Source organism: Chaetura pelagica, unplaced genomic scaffold (genome assembly GCF_000747805.2).
Source record: "Chaetura pelagica isolate M959 unplaced genomic scaffold, ChaPel_1.0 scaffold29, whole genome shotgun sequence".
NCBI classification, from domain to species: domain Eukaryota; kingdom Metazoa; phylum Chordata; class Aves; order Apodiformes; family Apodidae; genus Chaetura; species Chaetura pelagica.
This window is the reverse complement of record NW_009970720.1, coordinates 2,323,698-2,332,287: the sequence shown is the minus strand read 5'-3', so window position 1 is coordinate 2,332,287 and position 8,590 is coordinate 2,323,698. Positions and strand designations below refer to the sequence as shown.

Here is an 8,590-nt window from a genome sequence, read left to right as displayed (position 1 = left end):
ATTGAAAATAAAACATAAGCAATTCAAATGAAAAAATATCATACTAGACCTGCAAAATACTGCTACATTTCACATAAGCTCCAAACAGTACATATGATTATCATTTCATTAGTGTATTTCTATTCACTACCAGAGCAGATCTTAGTATTTCCTACAAAGGCAACTCCCTCACACTAATAACCATTTTAAGTAGTTACCCTTCAAGGTTCAGGGGAGGTTTAGATTAGGTATTAGAAAAATTACCCTTCACTGAAAGGGTAATTAAGCACAGGAATAGGCTGCCCAGGGAGGTGGTTGAGTCTCCATCTCTGGAGGTGTTTAAGAAATGTATAGACATGGTGCTTAGGAGAGTGGTTTAAGCACTGGGACTTGGTAAAGTTAGGTTATGATTGATTTCAATGATATTAAAGGTCTTTTCCAACCAGAACGATTCTGTATTTAAAGACATATGCAAAGAAAAGCTTGCTTTGCTCTACATCCCACCACGTATCTGACTGCTACAGATTCATCTTGTCTATTTTCTCTACAGGCTGGAACATTTATTTCTGTTCCAGAGATACTGCTCTCTTCCAATTCACTTTTTGAAATATTTATCTTAGTTATTAAACATTCCTAATTACAGCACATGACATGTGAGTTGACATAATTTTAGGGGAACTCTGCCAGATATAGAGGAGTTAAATATCCTTTGAGAACCAGAAAAATTACAAAACAAAGTCACTGTAGTAAAATTCACATAAATAACTGGAAATCTCTAATTGACACTTTAATTACAACTAAAAAAAACTTGCTCATTGGATTGACGGCAATATATGTTAGTGCAAGATCAAAAAGAGATCCAGGTAAGCATGAACAAATACACTCACAAGATAGTGCTTTTTTCAGAAGCCAGTCCATCCTTATAAGAAAAAGGAAACATCACTGTAACCCTGAATTATGGTATACTGAAGCTCAGAGTAAAGCATAGGTTTAACTTACTTTTTCTGGATACTGGTGTGGTCCATAAACATTGCTGCTCCGTGTAATAACAACTGGAAACTTAAAAGTATTAAAGGTGCATGTGATTACGTAAGAAAATATATACCAATAAAAATCTGTAGGCTTCTTGCTGATCAATAAACTGACACACCCACAATGCTTATTCAAAAAATCTGCAAGCCCTTACAAACACTAGCAAATTAATCTATCTATACTTTGTCAAACAGGCAAGGGCCTCCAGCCTTCTGTTAGAAGCACAAGTGACAAATGTTTGTCATCTCTCACTCTTGCTAGGGCACAGGGTTTGAGAGGATGGTGACACCACCAAGGAACATTATATACGTGCATCTGGCTGGCTGAAGACCAGCCTAGTACTTCCCATTCCAATAAAATGTTCCACAGTCATTAACATATTCTTCTATTCAGGTTTATGTCAAAAACAATGTTGCAAAAGAATACATATAGAACAAAAGACTTAAAATACTCAAAACTTTAAATACTTTTGCGTAAACAAATCTGAGTAATAGGGTTTTTACTTTTTTGTGCTTTCACTATAAGCCTAGCCTTACACAATTTGAATTTTGCATATTCTACTTCTGTAGAGATTTCCTTCAAACTTAACATTGTTTCTTAAATTGCCAGTGTTCTCTTTGATCTTTTTATCAAAGAACATTTTTAGACATTACAAATCAGATTTTCCATAAAGTTTTAAAACCATTTGACCTCTCCCCAGTTCCTTGCAGTGTACCTCCACCAATAAGTGGTTAACATTCTCTTACACATCCAAACTACAAGACTAGCCATCAGGTGGCACTGTGTGAAATAGCATATATTTATATATATATATATACACACACACACACACATATCCTCTTATATACATAATACAGACATTTAAGCACAGGCTTCAGAGATTTTGAAGCTTATATCAACTTACTTGGTACCTTTCCCAGTAAGACTGAACAAAGCACTCTGCAGCTGCTTTAGAGGAAGCGTAAGGATTTGTTGGACGTTTTGGTGAGGATTCATCAAATTCCTGAAATGATAAACTTGCATTACTCAATTTCATTTTCACAGATCAGTCTTAAAGTTACGAAAGCTGCAGCTGCAAGGGAAATTAAAATCCCTAACTATCCAAGCACAACCATCTGATAAAGTCACCCTTCCACTTACAGTAAAGACCAAAAACAAAACCAAAAGACAGTCCATTTATCAAAGTTGGAGGTGCCTAGAATACTAATAGCAATATTTTTATACTTCTAGTAGAGTACTTCACAGTAGTGGGCCCTTATGATTTTTTATCTTGTAAAATAATCACTGTTGCCACAAAGAGGTTCAATCCATCTCAGGCTCATACTGCCTCACTGTGCCACTGCACCACCACTTGCAAATCCACCTTTCCATCCTAAATAAAAGGGGTCTGCTCTCCCTTTTCTATAAAATTAACTTCTATCAGAAAAGCAGAATTTCAACCCAAAGCCCTCCAAAACAAGGTGTCAACAATTCTGACCTGTTCCAGAATAATTAGGTACACCGCTACCCTGCCACTTCTATTTCTTGCTTGGATGGAAAAAAAAAAATTACAAATTAAAAAAAAAACACTAATAAACCCAGACACAATAATGAACCAAAGAAATGAGGGATTCTATACTGCCTGAGGTGCAGTTCATAACCATCATCTTAACATACGATTAAAAGACTCACTGTTCTTGTCTGACCTTTGCCTCTGAAATTTATTGACCCTGATTTACTTACTGACCTTCCTCCCTCCCAAGTAACAGTCAAGAATGTCTATGATGATTCATTAAGAGAATAAAAAGCAGATTAAACCAAAGTGTTCTTTGCAAGGCCCAGAGGCAAAAAAAAAAAAAAAAAAAAAAAAAAAATCACTTGAAGTTGTATCAGCCAAATCAATGATCTAAATGCAGGAAAACAAGATGCTTTGCTATCATAAAAGCCTATAGATTGCAGTTGTGTTGAAGCAAATGATATAAAGACATGGCAACAATAAAGAAGCACACATGAATTTCTGAATTATATTAATATTTTCATGGACTGTGGCACAAGACTCCATGGCCATTACTTACACCTTCAGAAAGACAAGCATGCATAATTTGTCATGTTACTGAGTTAAATTACATTTCCTGAGATAAAGTCAGGCATAAATTCGCAAGGATAAATAATATATCCACAGAACAACAAAAAATATCTGCATATTTCTTCCAGTAATACAGGAACTGTTTCCTGTTTGAACTGTCAGTACCTACAGTTGTTTGTATTTTAGCTACAGAACCAGTTCCCTGCCTGTCAAATTCATAACCAAGGCAGAGCAGCAAAAAAAGAAAAAAGATAACATAGTGTGTGCATTACTGAAGTCTCATAAATGCTCCAAGGCAAAATTTGTGTAATATATTCCTTTAATACTATTTCCGAGGAGTATTTGCATGTCATTAATGTCCTCAATCTCACTGCTTTACGTAATACACATTTAGTTAAAAACAAGCTACACAAATAATTTAGGACCATTTTGAGACTTCACTTTTCTAGAAGTAACCTGTGCTTCTTTACAAGTTCCTGTATTGTTTGAAATAGCTCAAAAAAACCCACACATTTGCAGAGAGCAAGAAAACACAGAATGGCTTGTGTTGGAAGACACCTTAAGAATCATCTACTTCCAACCATCTTGCCATGGGCAGGGACACCTCCCACTAGACCACATTGCTCAGAGCTCCATCCAACCTGGCCTTGAACACTTCCAGAGAGGGGGCAGCAACAACCTCCCCGGGCAGCCTGTTCCAGCATCTCACCACACCTAGCGTGAAGAATTTCTTCATAATATCTGAGCCAAATTTACCCTCTTTCAGCTTGAAACGGTTTCCTTCTGTCCTCTCACTCCAAGCCCTTGTAAGAAGTCCCTCCCCAGCTTTCCTGTAGGCCCCTTCAGATACTGGAAGGCTACTATGAAGTCTCCCCAAAGCCTAGGCAAGGCTAAATGACCCCAACTCTCTCAGCCTGTCTTCATAGGAGAGGTGCTCCATCTTCACAGCCCTCCTCTGCTCCCATGTCCTTGTTATGTTGACAAAAACTGGACACAGTACTCCAGGTGGGGTCTTACAAAAGCAGAGCAAAGGGGGAGAATCACCTTCCATGACCTGCTGGCCACTCTTCTTCTGACAGAGCCTAGAACACAGTTGGCTTACTGAGCTGCAAGCACACATTACTGGCTCACGTTGAGCTTCTCATTCACTGTCACCCCCAAGCCCTTCTCCTGAGAGCTGCTCTCAATGCAGGACTTGGTACTTGGACAAGTTAGACTAATTTTGTTTTCACTACTAAAGGCAAGCAAAACTAGGAAAAACCTTCATGGACTTTCAAACTCACCTTATCAGTGCTGCCTCCATATACTTCATCTGTACTGACATAGACAAACTTCTCCACATTGGCTTCATGCGCAGCAGCAACCAGCACATTAGTGCCATAAACATTCACATAGGTGAACTCCAGAGCATGCCAAAATGAAAGATCTACATAAAAAATTCCAAACAATTCTGATTAAACTTAAGCAAGACATAGCTTCCTATTGCATTATATTAGAGGCTGCAATTCTCTCTCTCTTTCTACAATCCAGGAAGAATTATGAAAGGAGCTACGCCTATTCCTTCAGTTTCCACACTGTTTCTTCCTGTAAGGTTGGAACCAACCAAATAAAAACTTAAGACTATGTACCAGCTCTTTTTCTACTGTCTTCATAACTCCAGCAGTACACTGTCAGTTATGTTTGTGTCCAGATGGAATTTAAAACGTAATGCAAAAATAATTACCATTTATTTACAATTAAAATACATAACAGTCAGATGAAGTTCTGTTAAAATTAATGCTATGAACCCCTTTAAGTTACGATGGCCACCAGACACTATGTCTCTACAAATATGATTCAATGTACCCTTGTTTTATATGAAAAGACAAAAGAAAAAAATCAGCATGTATTTCAAACAAATATACTCATGAAAAATACCACCAAAACATGAAACAATGCTCACCTACATGTGTTTGGGCTGCAAAATGAAGTACTATATCTATCTTCTCAGTTTCAAAGAGCTGTTTTATAAAATTAGGTTCACAAATATCTCCCTAAACAGGAAAAAAAATCATTAACAAATTATTTTTCATAGAAAATAATAGGCTTTCATTTGTACTAAGCATTGTATAACAAACTTATTACAACAGAAGCACAGGATACAAATAACAGTACCAATTGAGTTTTTGGGCAATTTTTCAATGCTATGTCAAAATAAGAATAATAATAATAAGACACATTTTGAGCAACAGCCTCAACGAAACTTATTTCAGGATTTATGTTACTATGTAACAGCACCGCCCCCCAAATACACACAACGTAAGTACAGTATGTAGCTTGAATGCTGAGGTTGAAACAACGTTTTCACGGTAACTACGAGTTACTGGAGTCTGGCTAAGGGACAGTGACACCTAGTGGCATCATACAAGGTGAACTGGATTTCCACTTCTGTCAAAACAGACACTGGGGTACCTTGCAAGAGTTTGAGTGGTGGTGGGATTTTTTTGTTGTTCTGGCGATTTTTTTTTTAATTGATATATTTAGAAGAGATTCAGGCATCAACACCCAAGCCATTCTTTAGTTTGACACAACAACAGCTTTTAAAGGTAAATACAATACTTTTCTGTTGGCTCAGTTTAAACAAAGTAGTACATGAGAGTACTTCCATGTCTTGGGAAGGAATCTCTGTAACAAGATAATTAACTAAAAATAGTTCCAATTTCCCTATGTTTTAAGAAGTTCTCAAATTCTGAAGAACAGCCTCAAAGTACTGTATATCAGAAACAGGAGAAGGTGAACTGATTTTTCTGAAATAAAATTATGTCTCTCATCCCTGAACAGAACTGAAACACTCAGCAAAAATAATCTACGAGCCTTAAGTATTTAACTAAATGGTTACAGCTTTTTTTTTCTTTTAACTGAAATTCAAACTCAATAGATCTGTGCTAAGCATCAACAGAGACTGTGATTAAACTGCATCATTTATACAGTCTGTTACCCAAGTTTTCTGAACTTTTACTTCTCTATTTTCCTACAGCATTTATCCTTCCTACTCTCTCCTAGGTCAGCAACAGTGTTACAGTTCTAACCTTAGGCTTATGCACCAGAAAGTATTTTTTCCAGTGCATTTTTTTGCTATCCATGTAAACTGCTTAGCTGCACACCAGCTGCATGTCAGTTCTGATCAACCTTCATAAGAAAAAATAAAACAAACAAAAAAACCCACAGAAAAAAACAAACCAGATAAAACAAACAGAAGCCTAAGAACCTTTTTTCCCCCTTATGCAAGTTTTATCCCAACAGCTCAGAGATAATCACTTGTTGAAATAGAGAGGCAGGTTCACAAAAATGTAAACAGCCATGGGGGTCACCAAATAGGTGAGGACAAGTTCAATTCCCAACCTTGCCTATTTAACTTGCATCTACTACCTCTAGTAAACCTGCCCCAAAGTTTCTATTGCAGAAAATTCAACCATATGCATTTATTTTATGTCCTGCAACCCTGAAAAGCCCAGCTGGGCAGCAAGACCAGCATCAGTTCTGACTTTCTCAGCAGCCAAGAACCTCAGCATACAAACCCAGCACTCAGAAGGTTTATCTGAACAATAAAACAAAATCCATCTCCTGTCTGCAGACAAAACTGTGGGAGCGGTGAACTAATAATTTCAGTGGCGAAATGTTAAGGAGAAAAGGCATACCCTGAATATTCCCACAAGACGCCCTCCCAAAACAACTATCAACAACATCGGCAAAAGTAGGAATGCAACCTGATGTCTAGTGCTAACAGAACAAGACAGATTTGTGTTGTACATCATGGAATATGGCACATGGTAGCGTCTGAAGGTGTAAAAGGTAAGATGACATCAGAGGAGCCATGGAACCTGAATTTTAGTCCATCTTGCTCATACCACCATAAACCAAAACTTTGAAAATCAGCCCTAAAACCACTTAGTTCCATACTCAGGCTCTTACCAATTCTGTACCTTTATTACACAATAAAATATAACAACTTTCAAAAGGCTACTTCATGGAAGAGGCAGAACATACTGTCACAATACTGCACATTGTCACATCTGCAGGCAAAATATGAAGAAGGTAAACAAAGAAAATGCTGTTATGTCCATCTGATTGTCACATACATTGGCATATTACATACACTGACTTATTATTGACAATGAGTTAACAGAATTTAAACTTTACCATAAATAAAAGCAGTGGCTTCTAGTTTGGGGTGCTCTGGAGACCATATTACTTTGATATGAAGGCATAAAAATCAGTAAAAAGTCAAGTTTCCTAGAAGGCTTTATCACCTGGATAAACTTGTAGTTTTTCTTCTCAGAGACTGTCTCAAGGTTCTTCAGGCTTGCACAGTAGTTGAGCTAAAGCAAAATACCCAGATAATATCATTAAGTGGACTTCATGAAAGTAAATAAGCTAACTCAGATCCAACCTATCACTAATAAGTTTGAGATCAGAGTAAAAACTTCTTTCAAAAGAAAAGCTATTTTGCAAGCAGACACAGTAAAGCTTAAAAACACAAAATTCTGAAGGACAGGGAAACTGGAAAAATTCTTAAACAGAAGTTTAGAACTTTAAAAGCTTCCTTCATTTTATTTGCAAATAACTATTTGTTGTGGGCACATGAACGGTAGCTGATTTTTGCTGTTAGGTTTTTTTTTGCACAGGAGCAAACAGATAATTAAACAAAAAAATAAACAACAATAACCCATATAAATATCAAAATGCTATAGATTGCATTAAAATAATTTTAAACTGGCTTTCATATAAAATAATCAAACCAGCTACTTACCTTATCTAGATTTATAATCAGATAGTTTGGATAGTTTTTCACGAGGGAGACGACTACATGTGAAGCACTGCAGGGTAGACAAAAAACATTTTACAGTTGTATAATTAGCTTTAAAGTAACAAGAGATGACAAATTACAAATAAATTTAGCAATATCAAAAGGCTTTAGGAGAAGAGATAACTGTACTCAAGATAGGCGGAAAAGGAATTCAGACACATTTTAAGATAGGTCAACATGGTTCTATTGATAATGCCTACAACTGCATCTTGTCATGAAACTAAAAGATTAAAACTTCATGCTATAATAAAAGAAAGCAGCACTGCTCGCAGCCACCTAAAAAAAAACCACAAAACCAAACCTAAATTGTCCTATGCTACGTTTAATTGCCACTCTAAAATACTTCTATATTCTTAAGTATTATACATTATGTAATAGGGAGAACTAAACAGTCAACAGTCCTGATACTGACAACACTGATTCTCACCACTGCACTGATACTGCTGCCAGGTGGAAGAAGTGACGGCCTGGCTACCGGGTGGCACTTCCCTTTGGCACAGCCCTGTGTACAAGAAAACCAGGCTGAGAGTTGGGGTTCACACCTCCAGCCCCCCCAGGCTGGAGGGTGCTCACAGACACTTGGTCCTCTCACCGCTTTGGATTCTGAGCGGCGCGTTGACGGGCTCAAGCTTAAGAGGGACCTGAACTTCCCCTGCCTGCAGCAGGGC

At 37.2% G+C, this 8,590-nt stretch overlaps 1 protein-coding gene across 1 annotated transcript in view; it reads right to left on the bottom strand.

The window, feature by feature from the left end:
• The window catches only part of TGDS (TDP-glucose 4,6-dehydratase), a 15,599-nt gene that overhangs the window by 4,807 nt on the left and 2,202 nt on the right, over positions 1–8,590 (bottom strand). Inside the window, exons 3-8 of the mRNA XM_010006357.1 lie at positions 7,866–7,932; positions 7,366–7,434; positions 5,019–5,109; positions 4,360–4,502; positions 1,916–2,014; positions 979–1,038 (exon numbers count right to left, since the gene is read on the bottom strand). Coding sequence (XP_010004659.1) covers positions 979–1,038; positions 1,916–2,014; positions 4,360–4,502; positions 5,019–5,109; positions 7,366–7,434; positions 7,866–7,932 — 529 coding nt within the window. The remainder of the gene's footprint in view (positions 1–978; positions 1,039–1,915; positions 2,015–4,359; positions 4,503–5,018; positions 5,110–7,365; positions 7,435–7,865; positions 7,933–8,590) is intronic.